The sequence below is a fragment of the Nomascus leucogenys genome, chromosome 15 (assembly GCF_006542625.1).
Source record: "Nomascus leucogenys isolate Asia chromosome 15, Asia_NLE_v1, whole genome shotgun sequence".
In the NCBI taxonomy this organism is placed as follows: domain Eukaryota; kingdom Metazoa; phylum Chordata; class Mammalia; order Primates; family Hylobatidae; genus Nomascus; species Nomascus leucogenys.
In genome coordinates this window covers 69,204,096-69,229,260 of record NC_044395.1, presented here as the reverse complement: position 1 = coordinate 69,229,260, position 25,165 = coordinate 69,204,096, and the positions used below count along the sequence as shown (strand labels likewise).

The 25,165-nt window shown below is 36.3% G+C and overlaps 1 protein-coding gene across 3 annotated transcripts in view; it reads left to right on the top strand.

Annotated features, from left to right (window-relative positions):
* STK33 (serine/threonine kinase 33) overlaps nt 1-25,165 on the top strand; it is a 92,585-nt gene that overhangs the window by 50,663 nt on the left and 16,757 nt on the right. For all 3 annotated transcript variants that reach the window (XM_030829574.1, XM_012502907.2, XM_030829573.1), the window contains one exon: nt 11,070-11,267. In XM_030829574.1, the coding sequence (XP_030685434.1) occupies nt 11,070-11,267 (198 nt within the window). The remainder of the gene's footprint in view (nt 1-11,069; nt 11,268-25,165) is intronic.

The following is a 25,165-nucleotide window of genomic DNA, read 5'->3' as shown; positions in this document are numbered from 1 at the left end:
CAGCCAAAAGACACATGAGAAAATGTTCATCATCACTGGCCATCAGAGAAATGCAAATCAAAACCACAATGAGATACCATCTCACACCAGTTAGAATGGCGATCATTAAAAAGTCAGGAAACAACAGGTGCTGGAGAGGATGTGGAGAAATAGGAACACTTTTACACTATTGGTGGGACTGTAAACTAGTTCAACCATTGTGGAAGTCAGTGTGGTGATTCCTCAGGGATCTAGAATTAGAATTACCATTTGACCCAGCCATCCCATTATTGGGTATATACCCAAAGGATTATAAATCATGCTGCTATAAAGACACATGCACACGTATGTTTATTGTGGCACTATTCACAATAGCAAAGACTTGGAACCAACCCAAATGTCCAACAATGATAGACTGGATTAAGAAAATGTGGCACATATACACCATGGAATACTATGCAGTCATAAAAAATGATGAGTTCGTGTCCTTTGTAGGGACATGGATAAAGTTGGAAGCCATCATTCTCAGCAAACTATTGCAAGATCAAAAAACCAAATACCAAATGTTCTCACTCATAGGTGGGAATTGAACAATGAGAACACATGGACACAGGAAGGGGAACATCACACACTGGGGCCTGTTGTGGGGTGGGGGGATGGGGGAGGGATAGCATTAGAAGATACGCCTAATGTTAAATGACGAGTTAATGGGTGCAGCACACCAACATGGCACATGTATACATATGTAACAAACCTGCACGTTGTGCACATGTACCCTAAAACTTAAAGTATAATAAAAAAAATATATACCTTAACACAAACAAATCATCATTAAGTGATAAAGAAGGTCACTTTATAAGGATCAAAGATTCAACTCAAAAAGATTATATAGTAATTTTAATGATGTATGCAACTAATAAAATAACCTTAACTATGTATCAAAAATTGACAACATTGCATGGAGAAATTGGCAAATCCATTATAGTAGGAGATTGTAATGCACTTCTCTCAACTACCGATATATGAAACAAAGAAACAAAAATATATGGATGATTTTAATAATACAACAAGCTTATTCTAGTAGACACATACACAGTTCTCTAATTAGAGAATGTACATGTTCTCAAGCACATGTGGAATATTTACCAAAATTGGTCTTGTCCTAGGCTGTGAAGCAAGGAAGCCTTAATAAAGTTAACACAGATCATGTTCTCTAATAATACGCAGTTAAAAGCCGGTAAACAACAAGATTAAATATCTGCATATACCTGGAAAAGAAATCACATGCTTCTAAACAACTCATAAGTTAAAGAATAAACCCTAATAAGAAAGAATTTAAATTCCTAGAACTGAATGATAATGAAAATACAACATACCAAAACTTGGAGGATACAGCAAACATGTACTTCAGTAGAAGTTTACTATTTATATTAGAAAAGGAGAAATACAGAAAATTAATGATATCTAAAAATTTCAGAATTTTAACAGTAAAACCAAATAAAGTAGTAGGAAAGATCAGACTAAGAGTGAAAATCAACTAAATAGAACACAAAGGTAGAATAGAAAAGATCAACAAGGTCAATATTTGGTTCTTTGAAAAAAAAAACAGAATAAATAAATCTTTGGTAAAATTAAGAAAGAAACAGAAAACAGGCTGGGCATGGTGGCTCATGCCTATAATCCCAGCACTTTGGGAGGCCAAGGCGGGTGGATTGCGTGAGTCCAGGAGTTTGAGACAAGCCTGGACAACATAGTGAGACCCTGTCCCTACAAAAAATTTAAAAAATCAGCTGGGCATGGTGGTCCGTGCCCGGCTGATTTTTATTAGTAGTCTCAGCTACTTGAAAGGCTGAGGTGGGAGGATTACCTGAGTCTAGGAGAGTGGAGGCTGCAGTGACTCATGATTGCATTATTGTACTCCAGCCTGGGTGACAATGTAAGACCCTGTCTCAAAAAAAAAAAAAGAAAGAGAGAAAAAAAATCTTACATATGGAAAAGGGAATATAGCCATAGATAAAGGAGAGATTAGAAAGAGAAGAGAATACTACTAGGTAATACTACTAGGTGTATGCAAATACTTCTGCAACTCAGTCAAAATGAAAACCATTCTTTTCCTAGAAAAATATAGTTATACAAGACAGTCTTAATAAATAGAAAACTTGAATTGTCTTGTAATAATTAAATAAATTGAAGCAATAGTTCAAAATCTTCTACAAGCAAAACACCAGGCCCAAATGATTTTAGAGTTCTACCATACTTTCATCTTAAACTTATAACTCTTCTTCTACCCCTCAAAAGAGAAAAATTTTCCTAATTTATCCGAAGACTATACCTTCTAAACTGCAGGATACAAAACTAGACCAAGACATTATGACAAAGGAAAACTATCCATTTCACTTACTAATATATATATAAAACCTTAGACATACTATTAGCAAGTTGGATGCAGCTGTTTATATTAACAGATAATATATCTTGGCCAACCTGGGTATCCCCAACAATACAATGATGAATTAATTTCAGAATCTGTAAGTATAAATCCCCACATTAATATATTAAAGGAAAAAATCATATGATAATTTCAGAGAAATCATTTGTAATAAGACTCAACATATATTCATGATTAAAAAGAAAAGAAAACTTCCTTAGCCTGATAAAATGTTGCAGGAAATATCATTCTGAATAGGAAATGCGAGAAGGATTTTCTTTAAAATAGAGAATAGTCGAGAAAGTCAGCTTTTTTTTCCTCCAACATTGCTGATCTTAGTCAACTGAAGAGACTAAGGTGAGACTTGAAAAACAAATAATATTTATTATTTATAGTAATCTACAAATAAGTTATTAGAAATAGTAGGAGAGCTGAGAAAGGTAGCTGGATTTAAGATTAATATACAAAAGTCCATTGCACTTCTATTCATTAGCAACTAACAATAGAAAATGTAATAAAAATGAAGACATCATGTAAAATAGTAGCAAAGAATATAAAATATCTAGTAATAAATATGACATAAGATTTATAAGACCTCCTTGGGGAAAGTTAGAATATTTTATTGAAAAACATTGAAGAATACATAAATATAAAGATATATCACAATCGTATCAGGAGACTTAATATCAAAAATTAATTTTTCTCATATTGATATACATATTCAGTGCAAATACAATCAAAATTTCACAAACTTTCCTGGCTATAAAATTTATATGGCAGACTAAAGGATCAAAAATAGCCAAGAAATTTCTGAATGTCTTGCTCTACCAGACATTAAGACTTATAAAGCTATGTTAATTAGGGCAGTATGATTATTGACAAACAGAATAAAACAGAGTACAGAAACATATCCAGGTGTATCTGGAACTTTTTCTGACAGTGGTCGTATGGAAGATGAGAGGGGAGAAAGGAGGGACTATTCAATAAATGGAGCTGGAATCAAGAGTTCTCCATATGGAAAAAGTAAAGTTGAATTTCTATTTCACACCACAGACAAAAATCAACTCAAAGGAATCAGGGACTTATAGTAAAAACCAAAATGTTGAAACTCTAAGTGGAAATATAGGTGAATATATTCTGCATCTTGGGGTGTGTAGGAAAGGATTTCATAAGCAACATAACCAAAGGCACTAACATAAAAGAAATGATGGATTAGCTTGTCTATGTTAAGAACCCTTGTTAATGAAACAACACCAGAGGAAAGTTGATAAGTTATAAACTGGGAAAAGGCTTTTGTACTGCAAATAAGCAAAAAAGGAATAATATTATGAAAGTTAAAACAACTAAAACAAAAAATATTCCCCCTCCCCCTTTTTTTTTAGACAGGGCCTTGCTCTGTTACCCAGGCTGGCATGCCCACTTCAGCCTCTAACTCCTGGGCTCAAGTGATCCTTCTAAGCCTCCTGGGTAGCTGAGACTACCGGCATGCACCACCATGTCCAGCTAATTAAAAAAACTATTTTTGTAAAGTAGGGGTATCCCTATGTTGCCCAGGCTGGTCTCGAACTCCTGAGCTCAAGTGATCCTCTGGCCTCATCCTTCCAAAGTGCTGGGATTACAAGCTTGAACCACCTCACCTGGTCAATATTCCTTTTTGAATATACATGGTTGTGATAAAAAATATACATAAAACGAAAGCAAGGGAATGTTAATCACAAGATTCTGGATAGCAGTCACCTCAGGTGATAGAAGGCAGGAAGACAAGATGGAGGAAAACTAGGTGTATGGATGCAAGTTATTGTTTGTTTTCTAGTTTTCTTGTTTTGTAGTTGCATGGTTTAGAATACACTAAGTAGAAGGCTCAGCTATACCTCTCACTAGAAATTCTTGGCAGGCAATTGGAAATGCACTTCTGCAATAAGGGTAAATTCATTAATTTCTCAAACCATTTTCTCCTGAAGAATAGGAATATTAATACCAAAGCCTTATCTACTCACATAGTTACTATACTTCTGGAAAAAAATCACTGAGGTGATTTTGTTAGGAAAAACATGAAAGTGGCACACAGTTGACTACTTTACTTATTATCTTGATATTCTGCTGCCTTGGACTCTGAAACACTTCAGGACATGTTTGGTGATTTTTTTTGGGTGCTTTCAGTCCTCTTTGGGTATCTAAAACTTACATCATATCTTTTCTTACTATAATTTACATTGATTATTAGTCATGTAAAGGTAAAAGTTAGTAGTTGAGGCTGGGCACGGTGGCTCACACCTGTAATCTCAGCACTTTGGGAGGCTGAGGCAGGAGGATCACTTGAATCTAGGAGTTCAACACCAGCTTAGGCAACATAGTGAGACTCCTCTACAACAATAAAAATAATAATAAAATAAATCAAGGTAATAATTGAGATTATCCATGGTTAAGTGAGTAAACAAAACGGGAAAAATAACTTGCTTTCTCCTCCCATTCTCTCATTCCGTCTCACTAAAGATAACCATCATTAAGTCTTTTATGTATGCTTTCAAAAACATTCCATACATTTTTATGTAGATACTTTACACAAATGGGTTAATATTACGCAACTATTTTCACTTAATATATAGGGAAGATTTTATTATAAAAAATGGAAAAACATTACATGCCCATGGATTGGAAGAATCAATATCATTAAAATGACCATACTGTCCAAAGCCATTTACAGATTCATGGCTATTCCTATCAAATTACCAATGACATTCTTTGCAGAACTAGAAAAATCTATTTTAAAATTCATATGGAACCAAAAGAGAGTCCAAATAGCCAAAGCAATCCAAAGCAAAAAGAACAAAGCGGGAGGCATCATGCTACCCAACTTCAAACTGTACTACAGGGCTACAGTAACCGAAACATCATGGTATGGGTACAAGAACAGACGCATAGACCAATGGAACAGAATAGAGAGCCCAGAAATAAGGCCTCACATCTGTGACCATCTGAATTTCAACAAAGCTGACAAAACCAAGCAATGGGGAAAGGACTTTCTATTCAATAAATGGTGCTGGAATAACTGGCTAGCCATATGCAGAAGATTGAAACTGGACCCTTTTCTTACACCATATACAAAAATGAGGTCAAGATGGATTAAATACTTAAATGTAAAACACAAAACTATAAAAACTCTGGAAGAGAATCTAGGCAATACCATTCTGGACATAGGTACTGGCAAAGATTTTATGAGGAAGACGCCAAAAGCAATCACAACAAAAGCAAAAAATGACAAGTGGGATGTAATTAAACTAAAGAGCTTCTGTACAGTTCAAGAAACTATCAACAGAGGAAACAGCCCCCAGAATGGGAGAAAATATTTGCAAACTATGCATCTGACAAAGGTCTAATATCTAGTGTCTAAAAGGAAATTAAATTCACAAGAAAAAAAACAACCTCATTAAAAAGTGGGCAAAGGACATGAACAGATGACACTTTTCAAGATGGGACATATGTGCAGCCAACAAGCATATGAAAAAAGCCCAATATCACTGATCATTAGAGAAATTCAAATCAAGACCACAGTGAGATACCATCTCACACCAGTCAGAATGGCTATTACTAAAAAGTAAAAAAATAACATATGCTGGTGAGGTTGTGGAGAAAAGCGAACACTTATACACTGTTGCATGGAGTATAAATTATTAATAGTTCAACCATTGTGGGAAGCAGTGTGGCGATTCCTCAAAGAGCTAAAAACAGAACTACCATTTATCTCAGCAATCCCATTACTGGGTATATACCCAGAGGAATATAAATCAGTCTGCCATAAACACATATGCACGTGAATGTTCACTGCAGCACTATTCACAAGAGCAAAGTGATGGAATCAGTCTAAATGCCTATAAATGACAGGTTGGATAAAGAAAATGTGGTACATATACACCATGGAATTCTATGCAGCCATAAAAAAGAATAAGATCATGTCTTTTGCGGGAACATGGCTGGAACTAGAGGCTGTTATCTTTAGCAAACTAACGTGGGAACAGAAAACCAAATAGCACATGTTCTCACTTACAAGGGGAGCTAAATGATGAAAACTCATGGACACAAAGAGGGTAACAACAGACACTGGGACTAGTTGAGGGTGGGAGGAGGGAGAGGACCAGAAAAAAATAACTATTGGATAGTAGGCTTAGCAACTAGGTGACAAAATAATCTGTCCAACAAACCCCTGTGACACGAGTTTACCTATATAAGAAACCTGCTCATGTACCCCTGAACCTAAAAAAGGTAAAAATTAAAAAAAATTTTAAAACCAACATTGTGTCCCAAACTATAAACTATTTTGTAAATAGTCCCTGTGAATATTTAAATTGTTTCAGATCTTTTCTATTACATCAGTAGTACAACAGATGTTCTTGTAAATACGTGTTTGCATACTGTGCCAGTTTATATAAGATAAATTTTAACAGTGGAATTACTGGTCAGAGAGAATGTGCATTTTACATTTTGATCAAGTATTGCTAATTTACCTTCTCATAAAAAGCAAGTAAGTGAGAGTGCTTGTTCCTCCACACCCTCACCAACACAGGGAATATCAAACTTAAATTTTTGTCTATCTATTAGGTGAAAATTGGCACCACATTGTTTTGACTTGGATTTTATTTTGTGAAGTTGGCCATTCTTTTATATGTTTTTTAATAAAGTGTTCCATTTTTTCTATTGAAAAAATTTACTCCTAGGAACTTTACAAAATAAAGTCTTCTAGCTCTTTGCAAAAACAGAGAATGGTGACTGCATGCTAAAGATCCAGAATGTTTCGTTTAGCTTTGCTGATTTGGACTCATACCATCTCACCCCAGTTCATACATGTCATTCATTCAATTATTTTAAAGTACGTATTAAGTACTTACTGTTTACAAAGCACTGATAGGCACTGTCTCTTAAAAGGCAGGATTTTTTAGATGAGGAAATGTGATTGGGTCTCCATTATGGGGCCTGTCTACTAAGGGATTAAATTCAAATCTTAGTATTTAAGCAGTTCTTCTCTTCCATGAGTTTCATTTTTCTAGTTGTTCAATATTAAATTAATAGTCTCAACTATCTGTTGGTTAAGCAAGTGGAAATTTATTTATCCAAAAGGCTGGTCTCTACCTGTGATAGCTTTAGATGATCAAACTATTGCTACTGCTTTCTTGTCATTTGTTATTTTGTAATTGATGAGTTCAGTATTTGATCACCTAGATGCAGCCAGTAAAAGGAGTTCAGAGGTTAGTGTTCTGATGGTGAGGTGGCATGTACATCTACAGTGTCTGCCCTAACAGTTCTGCCCCAGTTTTGTTTGGTTGCTTCATTTGTAATTTCTGTTGAACTAGAAGGCTCATGATACATTGTTGTGGACCACTTTTTATTGGTTAGTCCAAGTATCTAATACAATTTATCCTTCAACTGCTAGCAAGCAAGAAGTAGGTGGTATAGTAAGTTACCAGATGGACTTTAGACAACAGGCAAAGCCTGGACTCTATACCATCTAGTCCAGGCCTGATATCACAAGTGAGTATAGGAGGCAAAGAGCTAAAAATTTCCACATAGGAAATAGGATAATACTCTTATTCTGGATCCTTTGCTTTTCTCCACAGTCTCTACAGAATGAGAAGTAGGGTCATTTCTTCAAGTACTAAGGCACTCTCCATTAGACATGTAGAATATCAGCTACCAAGCTCTTGGGCGTATGTGTATGTGAACCAGGCATTTGAAAGATTGCTAGAGATGCAGATTCAAAATAATGTAGGCAATCCTTGCTTTGTACAGTAGTGCAGGACAGTAAAATGGCAGAGCAGGTTGAAACTGTGAAAAAATGATCTCAATAATCAATGTGAAAAGTTATGATTGTTTTATGCCCTTTACATTTTTGTCAAAATATTAATAACTCTCTGTTGGTTATAAATATGTAGGGAAATGAGACAAAAGTAAAGCTGATGTTTTTAGTACACTGTAATTTAGAATGTTAGAAATACTGAGAATTAAAGTGTCTTTTTAAATAAAATACTTAAGATTCATTTAAATAGTGCTTACCTTCTTCTTACCATATAACTTATAAGACAGAGGGAGCATCTTTTTTATGCCTTGGTGAATACTCTGTTGAACGGTGGTAGTGTCAGCATTCCCAGTCAGCAGTTTCTTCTGTTACTCCATTCGTATTTTATTCAGTTTTCACTTTCAGCATTATCGCTTTTATTTTCTTTGCTGCACTTTCATCTTTGTTGGCTAATTCCCTGGGAGAAAAGGAGGCAACACAAATACACACTTTGCTGTCTATGTGTGAACTGAATAGCAGATGCCCAATGTCTGATCACCAACAGCCTTTGAGAGAAGTGACAAAATTGGTCACTGATCATGATATGCGTTTGTTTGCTTTGTGGACTGAAGAGCTAGCAGTGCAGTTTGAACTTTATGCAGTTATAGTTCATATACCGTGTTAACTGAAATTTAAACTCTGCTCTTGGGGGACTAATGCTGTTTAAGTAAATTATAACTGAAATTCAGGCATATCAGGACTGCAGCGCAAGAACTGCCTAAATAAATGAGCTGTCACATCATATTGGTTGCATATGAATTCTGTAGTAATTATAATTTTGTTGGACATGATGGTTTTACAATAAAGTCACTCTTTTTAAGGCTTCTTAGAAGTGATTTACAGAATGTAAATGTTTGCTTTGGTATCTATATCAAGGTAAGCTAGATTATGCTGTGATAAAAAATGGCACCCAAATCTCAGTGCTCTTAGTACCTTCCATGGCCAATTGGCTGGGAGGAGAGAAGGAGGTTCTGTTTCGCTTTGTCCTTACTCAGGAACCCAGGCTGAGGGAGACTCTATCTCTATGCTTCTGTAATTACCAGTTCAGGAAGTGGAAACATGATGAATTACATACTATCTCTTAAAGTTTTCACCCAGAAGTGATACATACCATTTCCAATCATGAATCACTGGCCAAAGTAAGGCACATGGTCGTGTCCCAAAGTGGATAGAGAAGTGATACTCTACCATGAGCCTAGAAGGAAGAAATGCTGGGCGAGTAGCATTAGTGACCACCACAATTTCCAAAGACTTAACCTGGGGAGGGCTTGTCAGGGACGAGCCCCTGAGAACTGGTATTGCAGACTTAGATGTGTCAGATTGTCACTTTCTGCTAGTGAAAGAATCAAGTTGAGGCAAAGTTGTATGTACTTGCATTCCAGGACCCTGGTCACTGATTTTATGAAAATTAAGTTAGAGGTCAGGATGAAGCCAAGAAGTTGTAAGAGAGGAGAGATGGATCACAGGGACCAAGCAGAGCCCTGGAGAGCAGAACCCATTCAGATGAGTGCTCTGAGACTATCTACCATTCTACTTGATTTCAGCTCTTCAATGGTTACTGTCGCTGAGCCACTGTCTGTTTTCACTTGAGGTGACTACATAGTTGGGAGTTCTGGGATATCTGACAGAAATGAATCTTAAATTGAACCTTCAAGGAAATGTAGGCTCTTGCTATGGACTGGCAGGAAGAAATGACGAGGGCATTCTAGGAGTAAGTAGGTAAGGGACAAACAAGTGCAAAACCAGTGTAAGGTGTAATGGGATGTTATGAACATGGTAGGAGTACTGAGCTTCTTAAAACAAGGGGACAGAGAAGAATCACAGAGAATTAATTGCATAGTGATCCTCATTTGGTTATTAGCATTCCATATTTAGTGTTTGTCTATGTCTTTAGCCACAAATACATTAAACTCAACAAGTCCTCAACAATGTATTCAGATGGGTACCCTTAAAGTACCCTGTCTCATAGTTTTCTGTGTCACTGATGCTAAACATTTCAATACATCCAGGGTAATTTAGAATCACTTCATAGCCATGCCCACACCTGAACTTCTCATTTTAATCTAAATATGATCCATTTTTTTGTCTAAATTTTTTCTAACAGTATGAGGTAAGAACAAAAATATTTAAGACACACCTAATCAAGCAGGAGCTATTTGAGCTTGCATTCATATATTTCTTGGCACGTTACATGGGGTATTATATTTGAGAAAATACAGTTAATATAAAATGGTCAATTTTGGTATGGTATAGTCATATGCTGGATAAAAACACTGTACCAAGTCAGTTATAATCAAATGACCACATTATATTTAAATCTTCCAGACAGGTAAGGGATTTCAAATTAAATATCTATATTCTTAGACATAGTGCTTGACTAATTGACTGAATTTAGATTTTTTTTTTTTTTGCCTAGATATTTGGATGTTGTATAGACTTATCCTTAGCACTGGACCCACTGGTGTTTGGGCAACTTCTTCAGTTCTTTCAACCTCCCTCTCAATTTTCTAAGAACAGCGCTATAGGGGTATTTGGGTTCCAGGAAATTGTCCTGTGTAGTGTTCTTTGCACAAGCGTGCTGCATTGTTCTTTCAAGCCTGAATATTTCCCCTGTTAACTTGGACATATTACACGTGATATCATGCAAGGGATGTGAGCCATGTCAGTATAGGGAGTGTACTCCAGTGGTCATCAGAAGTTTTCATATTTATTCAGCATTATAATCTTTTCCATGTGACTATTACTGAATTTGGGAGACTGTCTCGCTAAATGATGTAGGTATCATCTCAATTATCTAAGTTGTTTGTAACACCAAAAATTGATTGTTAATATTAGGGCAATAAACTTTCTTCGGTGAGACCAACCAATGTATTAGAGATGATGAAGGAATGGAAAAATAACCCAGAAAGTGATGAGGAAAACACAACAGAAGAGAAGAATAATCCGTCCACTGAAGAAAAGTTGAAAAGTTACCAACCCTGGGGAAATGTCCGTGATGCCAGTTACACTTCAGATGAAGAGGGGGAAAAACAGGTAGGAAGAATCATTGCTGCATTTCTCCCAAGTGTAAAATACCCTCACCACACCTGGAACATTTTTTTGCAAATCTGTCTTTTTGTTGTTAGTTTGTAACAAAGGCCGAGCATTATATAGCAAGTAAAGTTCTTTCTGCCTTATAAGGCTAGCATGATTTAGCGATGTGGCCTACATGTTTATTTTAAGGTTGGTGATTATGCAGGGCAGGTGTCTGCAAACTTTTTCTGTAAGGGAACAAACAGTAAATATTTTAGGCTTTGTGGGCCTAAATGTGTGTAGTCTTTGTCACAACTACTCATCTCTGACGTTGTAGCATGAAAACAGCCATAGACAACAAATGAATGAGTGTGGCCATGTTCCAACTCAACTATTTTTTTCCCCCAAAACAGATGGCATACCAAATTTGGCCCAAGCATCAAAATTAATAATTTTTGTACTCTACCAGACTATAGAATTTGGAATGGGTCTAGGTATTACTTAGAAAATGATAGTTATTCAGTTATTTTTGTCTGAATTTATGGTAACAAAAGCTTTTTATATAGGTTTATTATTTTACCTTATTAGTTCTGAATTCAGTTTTATTCTTTTTAAGGAATAGAATAACATTTTGATTAGTTCTAGATTGTGATCTGTTAACTGGATATCCTGACAAAGTTTACCCAAAGCTCCCCTTCCCTGCTTCCTTTTTTGTTTCTGAATTTGCAGAAAATTTCTCTCTATGTGTTTGTTCTCCTTCTTGTCTTGAAATCTAATTAACATATCTGAACTATTATTTAATAATTGAGCATCCTGAGAGCAGGGACTGTGTTCACCTCAGGGTAGCCAGACTTCTCGTGAGGAGTCACTGGTTTCTGATTCTTTGATGCCTAGAATTAGGCAGAGTGCAGAGAGGGACTGCCAGGGTAAATCCTGGACCAGACTCAGGGAGGTGCAGCATTGCTGGCCTATACCCCTCCATGCCAAGAATCCTCTCAGTAACTTACAGAAAGGGACATGGTAACATGATCTATTCATTGATTTTGATTTAGTGGTTGAGAACTTCTTCATTACTTTATAGCAAATGTTTAGATAATAAGCATAACATAATGATTTAGATATTTTGAGATTATAATATTTTTACCATAATGTAGACATAAGCTCATTGAATTCTTTTTCCTCTAGTGTGTTAACAACTCCTACAATGCTCAGCTCTTGAGTGTATTTTATATTCTCCTTAAAAATAATATCATAAAACTCATGTTTGCATTTCTTATTGAACATAGTTTGAAGATTTTTGTTGGCTGACTTGGCATTTTATACACATATACATACTTATGCACATACATACATATATACATGTATACACATACACTCACATATTCTTACACATACATACATACATCTACATATACTCACATATGTACAATTATACACACGTTTTGTGGCCTTGAGTTGTGATTCTCAGCTACATCAACTAGGGAACAGAAGAATTGGAATTTGAATTGTTTGTGGATGCTAGAACTATACCAGTGGGTTGACATTTCAAGAATATAGAAATGGTAAGAATATTGGTTGATATTTTAGGAATGTAGGTTTCATCGACAGGAAAAATTTTTCCATAGTCAGAGTTCACCAGCAACGGAAAAAGCCTGGGCCATGGGTAACAAACCTTCCACCTCCCCATCATTGGAAGTATTCAAGCAGACTCTGGAAGGCTGCTTGTTATAAATGCCATAACAGTAATTCTTGCAAGGTGGGTAGGAGCTTGTCCTCCCTCGATGTCCTCTAAGGAACTTTCTCATGCTTAGGTTTGGGAATTGCTCAAAAGCCAGGGTAATCACACCTTTCGAAACAATGGCAGAGCTCTTGGAAAACGAGCAGAGAGGGTAAGTGAGGATGTGTTAAAAACAAAAGCAAAAGCACTTGAACTCAGCACTTTCCTCCTTCCCTAAATAATGGTCCCTTAGTTCCAAATGCCTCGGACATTATGGGAAAATGCAGTCTGCATCTCCTCATTCATATTTGGACTAAGATGTCACACTACACTTGGTTCAGATTTGTTTTCAAATAGTTGGCACTTGGCAATGTCCTTTTGTTCATTTCCACCTTTGGTTATGGTATTCTGAGGACAGTAATGTTCTCTCATGTATATCTTGTTTCTCACATGCCGAGGACATCTAGATAATGTTTTGTGCTGCCGGTAATCCTCTGAATTCTCTGAGACAAAGTCTTTATCAGCTTTACTGGATAGACTCAACTTTCACTTCTGCAATAGCATTTGCTCATCTTCCGATGAGACACTTGGCAGACCACTGCTTATTGCAGTAGTGTGCGTTTTAACATTAGGTCCTTAATGATTCCTGATAAATGGTATATGTTTTCATTATTCATAAGCTCAGAAAACAATTGGAGAGAAATCAATGTCCGTAATTAAAGTGTACCTCCCCATAACCATGGAGGAAGGGACTAGAATCTCTAGATGCAATACAAGTATATTTGCATTATGGAATTCTTGCTTTGTAATGGAGAAACCTCCTAGTTATAAAATTGTTTATTTAACACAGTCTTGAATGAATTTGTTTAATGAAAATAGAAGATTTTCAGGCCAGGCATGGTGGCTCACGCCTGTAATCCCAGCACTTTGGGAGGCCCAGATGAGTGGATCACCTGAGGTCAGGAGTTCGAGACCAGCCTGGACAACATGGCGAAACCCTGACTCTACTAAAAATACAAAAATTAGCTGGGCATGGTGGCACTCACCTATAATCCCGACTACTTGGGAGGCTGGGGCAGGAGAATCGCTTGAACCCAGGAGGCGGAGGTTGCAGTTAGCCGAGATCACGCCACTGCACTCCAGCCTGGGCAACGGAATGAGAGACTCTGTCTCAAAAAAAAGAAAAGAAAAGAAAATAGGTTTTTGTCATTATTTTCTTTTGTGATAATTTTTCCTTGACTGAAAACCTAGTTGTTATAGTATTGTAGGAGATAGTACATGTAGCAGTTGCTTTATCTAGGCTAGAAAGTAGAAAGGCATGGTGGTTTAGAAACTTTGAAAAATTATTTTGATAAATGATATGTGTTCATAAAACATTTTTTCAAAGTCAAGAAATGTTGACATTTAAATAACATTGAAATTTAATACTTTGATATGTTGATAATGTTTCTGTGAGGAAAAACTTAAATTTTCATGATATTGTAGTGAGTGGGATAAAAATTTTCTTTTCCTGAAAATTACATTTTAGCTTTCTGAGTCCATGGGAACTGACTATCATACGAAAATGTGACGGTACTTGCATAATTGTGGCACACTTTCATATCCCAGTATTGAAGCATTGCAATATGGCATATGTACCCAAGCACAGCCCTTAAAATATCATAATAGTTAAAAGTATAACTTCGGATCTAGGCTGCCTGGATTCAGATTCTGGCTTCACCACTTACAAGCTTTATCATGTTCGGCAAGTCTCTAGGCCTCCATTTTCTCATCTGTAAAATAGGAATAATAATCTCACCAACTAAGGGCTAGGTGAAATCATGCATGTAACACTCTTGGCACGTGGTAGGTACTTATTAATGTTAGCCATTAATGCTTTCATTATTATATTACTAAAAATGTATATAGAATATTACTAAAATTGCATATATTTCCCTGGCTGTATCAAGGCTCCTTTGGGTATAAGTGTGGGAATAAACTAGTAAACAAACCAAGAAATTGCATTTTCAAAAGTGATAATGTGCTGCTTCTAACCTCGTTTGCCCTCTGAGTTTGGTGAGTTTCCTAGGGTACTGTGGAAGATTGGATTCTTGTTTCCAATTAATTATTCCTTTCCTGTAAATAATTTGTACATGCATATCCTTTGCCATGTGACTTTGCAGTTCTCCCTAGTAGAACTGTTGAAGGCTATTTTCTCACCCTACTAATGTTGGTCTTGGCTGTTATTCTGGCTGATGGAACGTTGAAAGGGTGTAATGTAAGCAGAGACCTTAAAAGTGTTTGCATGATTTAGCTTGCTCTCTTCTATTTCTGTCGCCTGCCATGAGAAGAGCATGCCTGCAGAAAGCCACAGGTTCCAGAATTGTGGAGATTTGTGGAACAGATCTGAATCCAGTCTAATACTTGAAGTTTCGTCTAGCATAACCAAACTGAAATTAATTGAGAAAAAGAAATACTTGCTGTTACAAGATACTGAGATTTTTGCAGTTATTTGTTGTATAGTTGTGCAGAAAAGAGTTAACATAGGTGGCCTAAACTGCTATCCTTCAAAAGACCTATTTATTTGCAAGGTTGACCCTTGGCTCATTTCTGGGAACATAGCTAATTTTGTCTAAACCGTTTGTGCAAACAATATGGTTTATGCTGAATACCTACTTTCCTTCTGGAAGTCTGGGATTTTGGTAGGTGCTAGGCAGAGGCTGCCTATGTGACCATGGATGCTGAGTCTCCAATGGGCTTCCATGGTTGGCAACATTTCACACATGCCGTCACAACTAATTGCAGGAGGAATTAAGCACATCCTCTGCAGCTCCCCTGGGAGAGGACACTTGGAAGCTTGCTCATGGTTTCTCTTGGATTTAGCCTGAAGTGCCTTTTCCTTTTGCTGATTGTGCTTTGCATCCTTGCACTGTAATAAGTCATAGCCATGAGTACAAATATAAATGTTAAGTCCTGTGAGTCCTCCCAGTGACTCGTTGAACCTGGGGGTGATTGTGGGGACCTCTCAAACATAGTTGAATAACTACTGCAATAGCAGACTAATACAGGTACAAATAACTGACTGTGCTAACATGAATCTTGACCTGTTATTTGATCTAATGCTGCTTGCAATGCGAGTCGCTGGCCTGGATTCATAGGCTCCCATAAACAAGGCTTTTGTTCTAAAGGGATATTTTGTCCCTACTTCTACTCCCACACAAGAGCTTTTTGTATAAGGCTTAGGTTTTACCACAGGCTTAACCAGATTCCCATTGTTGCAAAGATGTATTAGTGAATCCTTTAAATCACTTCCCTCTCTTCCCAAGCCTGACTTTTGCTCAGCTCCCTTTAGGGCCTATAGCTGTCTGGCCATGCTATGCATATCTTTTCTCTATAGAGAACCAACCCATTGTGTTGGGTTATAACAAGTATTGCCGCAATTCCAAATGTATTAATTTGGGTCCATTTATCTCTTACACTACCTTAATGCTATAACTGTTACATGTATTACATCTACATAATTATAAACCCCACGAACTAATGATATAATTTTTGCTTTAAATTGCCGTGTATGTTTTCAAGAAATTAAGAGGAAAAATTTCTTATATTTATCCAAATAGTTATCATTTCTGATACTCTTCTTTCCTTTTTTCTTAACTTTTGATCATTTTTTTCTGATGAAGTATCTGTGGAAATTTGAAATGTTCTTCGCTTATATGTATTGTGTCACTTTTCTCTGGATGCTTTCAAGGTCATCTCTTTATCTTTGATTTTCAGCAGTTTAACAATGCTATTGCTAAGCGTGTTCTTCTTCACTTTTATCCTGCTTGGGGTTTGCTGAGCTCCATGAATCTGTAAATTTGTACCTTTAGCCATGTTTTGGAAGTTTTGTCATTGCCTTTTCCTTTTTTTTCTGAAATTCCAATTACTCATATATTAGTGTGATATCGTTCTATAGGTTCTTGAGGCACTATCCATTTTTTAATCTTTTTTTTCTATTCTTTACATTGGATACTTTCTATTGATCTATCTTCAGGCTTACTGGCTCTTAATGCCTTAATGCCAATACATTGAGAAATTTATATGAAATGGTCAAATTTCTTTTAAAAGTACAAAAACAGTTACACAAAAATAGAAAATCTGAATTGTTCTGTATTTATTTTTAAAATCATATCTGTAATAAAGAACTTTACTAAAAAGAAAACTTTATTCTCAAATGATTTCACTGTCTAATTCTTCTAAATATTTAAAGAAGAAGTAAGAGAAAACTTACCCACAAACTCTTGAGAATATTTCCCAACTCGTTTATAAGGGATGTTTGCCTTATAAATAACAACAATACCTAAACATGACAAGGATGTTACAAGAAAATTATTAGCCAATATCTCTCATAAATTATAGACATAAAAATTTCAAATGATATTAGCAAACTGAATCCAGAAATGTATAAAAGAATAGCATATCATAATTAAGTGTTTGCAGTGTATTCCAGGAATGCAGGTTTGGATTAACATCCAAAAATCAACCAACATAATTCACTCTATATAGATAAAGGAGAGAGCTATATAATTATCTCAATGATTTTGGGAAAAGCATTTGATAAAATTCAACACTCAAACATGAGAAAATCCTCAGCAGACTAGGAATAAAAGGGAACTTCTTTCACATAATAAGAGATTTCACAAAAAAAAAAGAATCCAAAACTACAGTTAGTATCATTCTTAATGGCAAAATATTGAGTGTTTTCATGCTAAAGATAGGAGAAAGGCAAGGATGTTCTCTCTCACTAATTCTCTTTAACATTGTACAAAAGGTTCTAGCTGATGTAACAAGGCAATTAAAAGAAATAAAATTATATATATTGTAAAGGAAGAATAAAACTGTCTTTACTTGCAGATGACATGTTTGTATACATAGAAGACCCCAAGGAATCTACAAAAAGTGAATTAAAGAGGTTGCCGGATTCAAAATCTATATATAAAAATTGTATTGTTATATATTAGCAATGAATAATTAGGAAATAAAATTTTAAAATACTAATTGCCACAAAACATAAAACACTTAGTGAAAAATCTAACAAAATATATGCAAAATATTTATATCAAAACCATGGAATGTTGTTGAGCAAAATTGAAAAAGACTGAAATAGATGGAGAGATACACCATGTTTATGGTTTAGAATATTTGGTACTATTAAGATGTCAGTTCTCCCCAAATTAACTTACATGTTTAAACCAATCCCAGTTGAAATCTAGAACACTTGCTTTTTTATTATAAATTGACAAGATGATTCTAAAATTTATTTGGAGATACATAAAACCTGGAACAGACAAAATAACCTAAAAGGAACAAAGTTGCAAGACTTATATGACTTGATTTCAACATTTACTACATAGATACAGTAATTAATACAATGTGGTATTGATGTAAGGATAAACAAATAGATCAGTAGAACAAACTTGGGAGTCTAGAAATAGACCCATGTTTATACAGTCAGTTGATTTTTGACAGAGATTTCAAACCAATTCGAAGGGTAAATGATAGTCTTTTTAATAAATAATGCTAGAACAATAGTAGATATAAATGAGAGAAAATGAAATTTGACCCCCTAAGTAAAACTGTACACAAAAATTAGTTTGAGAAGGGTAGAACTAAATCTAAAAGCGAAACTATAAAGCTCCTAGGAGAAAATATAAGAGACTATCTTCCATCCAGCAGATAGTCAAAGATTCTTAGAACATAGACACAGAAAGCACTTTTAAAAACTGGTAAAATGGTTCCTAAAAATAAAACACATTTGCTCATCAAAAGCGTGTTAAAAAATAAGCAAGCCACAGACAGGGAGAAAATATTTGCAATAAATATATATGACAGAAGACTTGCATGCAGAATATATAAACAACTCCTACAGTGCAATAAGGCAATCCATGTTTTAAAATAGTCAGTAGACTTGAACAGACACTTCACATAGGAAGATATACAAGTAGTCAATAAGCATATGAAAAGATGCTAAACATCATTAGTCATCTGGAAAATGGAAATTGAGTCCACCACAGGATATCACTACATACTTTCTAGAATGGCCAAAATTAAAAACTAACAAGTCCAAATATTGGTAAGGATATGAAACAACTGGAATTTTCCCACCTTGCTGATGGAAATGCAAAATGGTACTATTCTTTCAGAATATAGTTTGGCATTTATTTTTTTTGTATGTGTGTGATGGAGTCTTGCTCTGTCACCCAGGCTGGAGTGCAGTGGCACAATCTCAGCTCACTGCAACCTCCGCCTCCTGGGTTCAAGCAATTCTCCTCACTCAGCCTCCCAGGTAGCTGGGACTACAGGCGTGCCACCACACCCAGCTAATTTTTTGTATTTTTAATAGAGATGGGGTTTCACTGTGTTAGTCAGAATGGTTTCGAACTCCTGACCTCGCGATCCGCCCACCTCGGCCTCCCAAAGTGCTGGGATTATAGGCGTGAGCCACCACGCCTGGCTGGCATTTACTTTTAAGGTTAAGCATTCATTTACCATTTATCCAGCAATCCCAAATTCACAAAAAGATTTGTAGTATATGTTTGTAGCAGTTTTATGTGTAAGCAGCCCGAAACTGGAAAAAGCTCAAATATTCATTAACAGAAGAAAGAGTAAACAAATTGTGGTATATCCATACAATGGAGCATTAATTGGCAAGAAAAAAGAAATGAGTTACTATTACATAGATGAGTCTCAAAAACCTATGTTTCAATAGCATGAGAATCTACGAATATCTGAATAAAAATTCAATTAAAAATGCGAAGCAGAATAACTCAGATACAAAAGAGTACATAATGCATTCTTTTTCACATATATGAAGTTAAGAAAAGGCAAAACTAATTTATGTTGGAAAAATCAGAATAGTTGTGGCCCCCAGGAGAAGAGGGTTGACTGGGTTGTGGCAAGAGAGAACTCTCTTGGTAATTGTTCTATTTCTTGACTGTGGTGTTGGTTATACAGGCCTATGTGTTTGTCAAAACTCATCAAACTGTACACTTCAGATATGTGTATTCTGTATATAGATTATACCTCAGTTACAAAGAAAGATATTTATATTTTTCTCTAATTTGCAAGTTAGATTTCATTTCTGTTGACTCCACACAAGACCCAGATCTTTATGCAAGTAACCTTAGAAGTCTATATATTTGGAAGTCAATTTTTCTTCTTCCCTTAGCTTTTCTTTCCCTTCCTTCTTCTGAAAACCATAGGGATGTGGGAGAAGGTGGGTAGCCATTACACACAAAACTATAGCAGAAAACTTATATCAGAATTTTGCCATTTGGACCTTGTGCAGGCCTATAATTTGAATGTGTGACTCTAGAAATTGTTGCTATGGTGATAAACCACTTTACTTAAATAGCATGTATTTTACTCAAAATTCAGAGAAATGCTAACAGTTTCTAGTAATCATGCACTGGTATTAACTGGCAGGGATATGCCTAGAGCTTACAGGTTTTGCATCCATTATCACCAGACAAGTTCATCAGGTTAAAGCTATGCCAGTGAATAATGAAATATGTATAGTTAGTCCAATTTTCCTGTTACATATCTCCCCTTGCACACATGGAGCCCCCTTTTCAAGATTAATAATATGAGCTAGAGAAATTAGGCCAAGGGTACTGAATTACAAAAAGGTGAAACTGGAGGAAAGCTTGTAAGGTCATCTTTTTCATCATTCTGCCTCCAATAGAACTGACTATTCTTCAACTGTCCCAAATGGTAAGAATTTGCCAGAGATGAAGAACAATTGAAATGCTGCTTGAGGCAGCCCTTGATGTAACCGTCCTGACTGACTGCAGCACTCAGAGATGCTGTCCACCTCCACAGTGCTGAAATATGCCTCCTTCTTCATTTTACAGATTTTGATTATATACAACCTCTTATTCTTTATCTTTTAGATTGAAGAGCTCTCTTAAAAAGAAACCTTCATCCCTTAATCATATTAGTAGCCTGTCTGTAAACATTCTCTGGTCCCTTTATATCTGTTCAAGCTGGTTGCAGTGTTTCAGTTACGAATTCATCATGATTTTATATAAGGATAGAAATTTTTTTCTTTGATTTCTAAAATGGTTTCTGATGATAGCTAGGTTCTTCTGACCAGTGTGCAATGGTACATTAGACTAGTATCTTCAAAGAACAGCCTACAGTGATTTTTAGGTCTTCTCTTGGATTGGTAAATATATGCCCAACAGTCTCATAATGATCATTTAGAATCTTTCCCCTTAGAACTAAGTATTGAAATTCCTCTGTTATCTTTCTCCCGCTTTGTACACTCTTATGGGAGCTCATCACCTTCTATTTGCTTTTCCTGACCTGGAAGATCTTATAGCCTTGGCAATTTCATTTTTCATTTCTCTGTTCTATTACTTACAAAACTATAAAATTGCATCAGTGACAGCGCAGATCCCTGAGGAATCCCACCAGCTATGAGAGAAGAAAAGGAGAAACGCAAAACTTAGATAATCTATAACCTAACAAAATAAATCCCTGAAAAATTAAGATTTGTTCATGTTTCTAGATAAAGCTTGGAAGCTGGAATTTGCCTTGCCCACTCCAGGAACTAAGAGGCTTGGCTCTTTGTGAAGAAAACTATGGCCTGGCCTGGAGGGCACCATGGTGGCCATTCTGCATCCATGTCCTGTTAGCATCAGAGGAGTGGTTTCAATGAAGGGTATTTGAGGGGAGTCTCAGATTCTTTTTTTTATTATTATACTTTAAGTTTTAGGGTACATGTGCACAACATGCAGGTTAGTTACATATGTATACATGTGCCATGTTGGTGTGCTGCACCCATTAACTCGTCATTTAGCATTAGGTGTATCACCTAATGCTATCCCTCCCCACTCCCCCCACCCCACAACAGGCCCTGGTGTGTGATGTTCCCCTTCCTGTGTCCATGTGTTCTCATTGTTCAATTCCCACCTATGAGTGAGAACATGCGGTGTTTAGTATTTTGTCCTTGCAATAGTTTGCTGAGAATGATGGTTTCCAGTTTCATCCATGTCCCTACAAAGGACATGAACTCATCATATTTTATGGCTGCATAGTATTCCATGGTGTATATGTGCCACATTTTCTTAATCCAGTCTATCATTGTTGGACATTTGGGTTGGTTCCAAGTCTTTGCTATTGTGAATAGTGCTGCAATAAACGTACGTGTACATGTGTCTTTATAGCAGCATGATTTATAATCCTTTGGGTATATACCCAGTAATGGGATGGCTGGGTCAAATGGTATTTCTAGTTCTAGATCCCTGAGGAATCACTACACCGACTTCCACAATGGTTGAACAGTCCCACCAACAGTGTAAAAGTGTTCCTATTTCTCCACATCCTCTCCAGCACCTGTTGTTTCCTGACTTTTTAATGATCACCATTCTAACTGGTGTGAGATGGTATCTCATTGTGGTTTTGATTTGCATTTCTCTGATGGCCAGTGATGATGAGCATTTTTTCATGTGTCTGTGGCTGCATACATGTCTTCCTTTGAGAAGTGTCTGTTCATAATCCTTTGCCCACTTTTTGATGGGGTTCTTTGTTTTTTTTTTTTTTTAGATTTGTTTGAGTTCATTGTAGATTCTGGATATTAGCCCTTTGTCAGATGAGTAGGTTGCAAAAATTTTCTCCCATTCTGTGTAGGTTGCCTGTTCACTCTGATGGTAGTTTCTTTTGCCATGCAGAAGCTCTTTAGTTTAATTAGATCCCATTTGTCAATTTTGGCTTTTGTTGCCATTGCTTTTGGTGTTTTAGACATGTAATCCTTGCCCATGCCTATGTCCTGAATGGTATTGCCTAGATTTTCTTCTAGGGTTTTTATGGTTTTAGGTCTAACATGTAAGTCTTTACTCCATCTTGAATTAATTTTTATATAAGGTGTAAGGAAGGGATCTAGTTTCAGCTTTCTACATATGGCTAGCCAGTTTTCCCAGCACCATTTATTAAATAGGGAATCCTTTCCCCATTTCTTGTTTTTGTCAGGTTTGTCAAAGATCAGATAGTTGTAGATACGTGGCATTATTTCTGAGGGCTCTGTTCTGTTCCATTGGTCTAGATCTCTGTTTTGGTACCAGTACCATGCTGTTTTGGTTACTGTAGCCTTGTAGTATAGTTTGAAGTCAGGTAGCATGATGCCTCCAGCTTTGTTCTTTTGGCTTAGGATTGACTTGGCGATGCGGGCTCTTTTTTGGTTCCATATGAACTTTAAAGTAGTTTTTTCCAATTCTGTGAAGAAAGTCATTGGTAGCTTGATGGGGATGGCATTGAATCTATAAATTACCTTGGGCAGTATGGCCATTTTCATGATATTGATTCTTGCTCTTCATGAGCATGGAATGTTCTTCCATTTGTTTGTATCCTCTTTTATTTCATTGAGCAGTGGTTTGTAGTTCTCCTTGAAGAGGTCCTTCACATCCCTTGTAAGTTGGATTCCTAGGTATTTTATTCTCTTTCAAGCAATTGTGAATGGAAGTTCACTCATGATTTGGCTCTCTGTTTGTCTGTTATTGGTGTATAAGAATGCTTGTGACTTTTGCACATTGATTTTGTATCCTGAGACTTTGCTGAAGTTGCCTATCAGCTTAAGGAGATTTTGGGCTGAGACAATGGGGTTTTCTAGATATACAATCATGTCATCTGCAGACAGGGACAATTTGACTTCCTCTTTTCCTAATTGAATACCCTTTATTTTCTTCTCCTACCTGATTGCCCTGGCCAGAACTTCCAACACTATGTTAAATAGGAGTGGTGAGAGAGGGCATCCCTGTCTTGTGCCAGTTTTCAAAGGGAATGCTTCCAGTTTTTGCCCATTCAGTATGATATTGGCTGTGGGTTTGTCATAGATAGCTCTTATTATTTTGAGATAAGTCCTATCAATACCTAATTTATTGAGAGTTTTTAGCATGAAGGGTTGTTGAATTTTGTCAAAGGCCTTTTCTGCATCTATTGAGATAATCATGTGGTTTTTGTCTTCAGTTCTGTTTATATGCTGGATTACATTTATTGATTTGCGTATGTTGAACCAGCCTTGCATCCCAGGGATGAAGCCCACTTGATCATAGTGGATAAGCTTTTTGATGTGCTGCTGGATTTGGTTTGCCAGTATTTTACTGAGGATTTTTGCATCGATGTTCATCAGGGATATTGGTCTGAAATTCTCTTTTTTGTTTGTGTCTCTGCCAGGCTTTGGTATCGGGATGATGCTGGCCTCATAAAATGAGTTAGGGAGGATTCCCTCTTTTTCTGTTGATTGGAATAGTTTCAGAAGGAATGGTACCAGCTCCTCCTTGTACCTCTGGTAGAATTTGGCTGTGAATCCATCTGGTCCTGGACTTTTTTTGGTTGGTAAGCTATTATTGCCTCAATTTCAGAGCCTGTTATTGGTCTATTCAGAGATTCAACTTCTTCCTGGTTTAGTCTTGGGAGGGTGTATGTGTCGAGGAATTTATCCATTTCTTCTAGATTTTCTAGTTTATTTGTGTAGAGGTGTTTATAGTATTCTCTGATGGTAGTTTGTATTTCTGTGGGATCGGTGGTGATATCCCCTTTATCATTTTTTATTGCATCTATTTGATTCTTCTCTCTTTTCTTCTTTATTAGTCTTGCTAGTAGTCTATCAATTTTGTTGATCTTTTCAAAAAACCAGCTCCTGTGTTCATTGATTTTTTGAAGGGTTTTTTGTGTCTCTATCTCCTTCAGTTCTGCTCTCATTTTAGTTATTTCTTGCCTTCTGCTAGCTTTTGAATGTGTTTGCTCTTGCTTCTCTAATTCTTTTCATTGTGATGTTAGGGTATCAATTTTAGATCTTTCCTGCTTTCTCTTGTGGGCATTTAGTGCTTTAAGTTTCCCTCTACACACTGCTTTGAATGTGTCCCAGAGATTCTGGTATGTTGTGTCTTTGTTCTTGTTGGTTTCAAAGAACATCTTTATTTCTGCCTTCGTTTCGTTATGTACCCAGTAATCATTCAGGAGCAGGTTGTTCAGTTTCCATGTAGTCGAGCAGTTTTGAGTGAGTTTCTTAATCCTGAGTTCTAGTTTGATTGCACTGTGGTCTGAGAGACAGTTTGTTATAATTTCTGTTCTTTTACATTTGCTGAGGAGTGCTTTGCTTCCAACTATGTGGTCAATTTTGGAATAGGTGTGGTGTGGTGCTGAGAAGAATGTATATTCTGTTGATTTGGGGTGGAGAGTT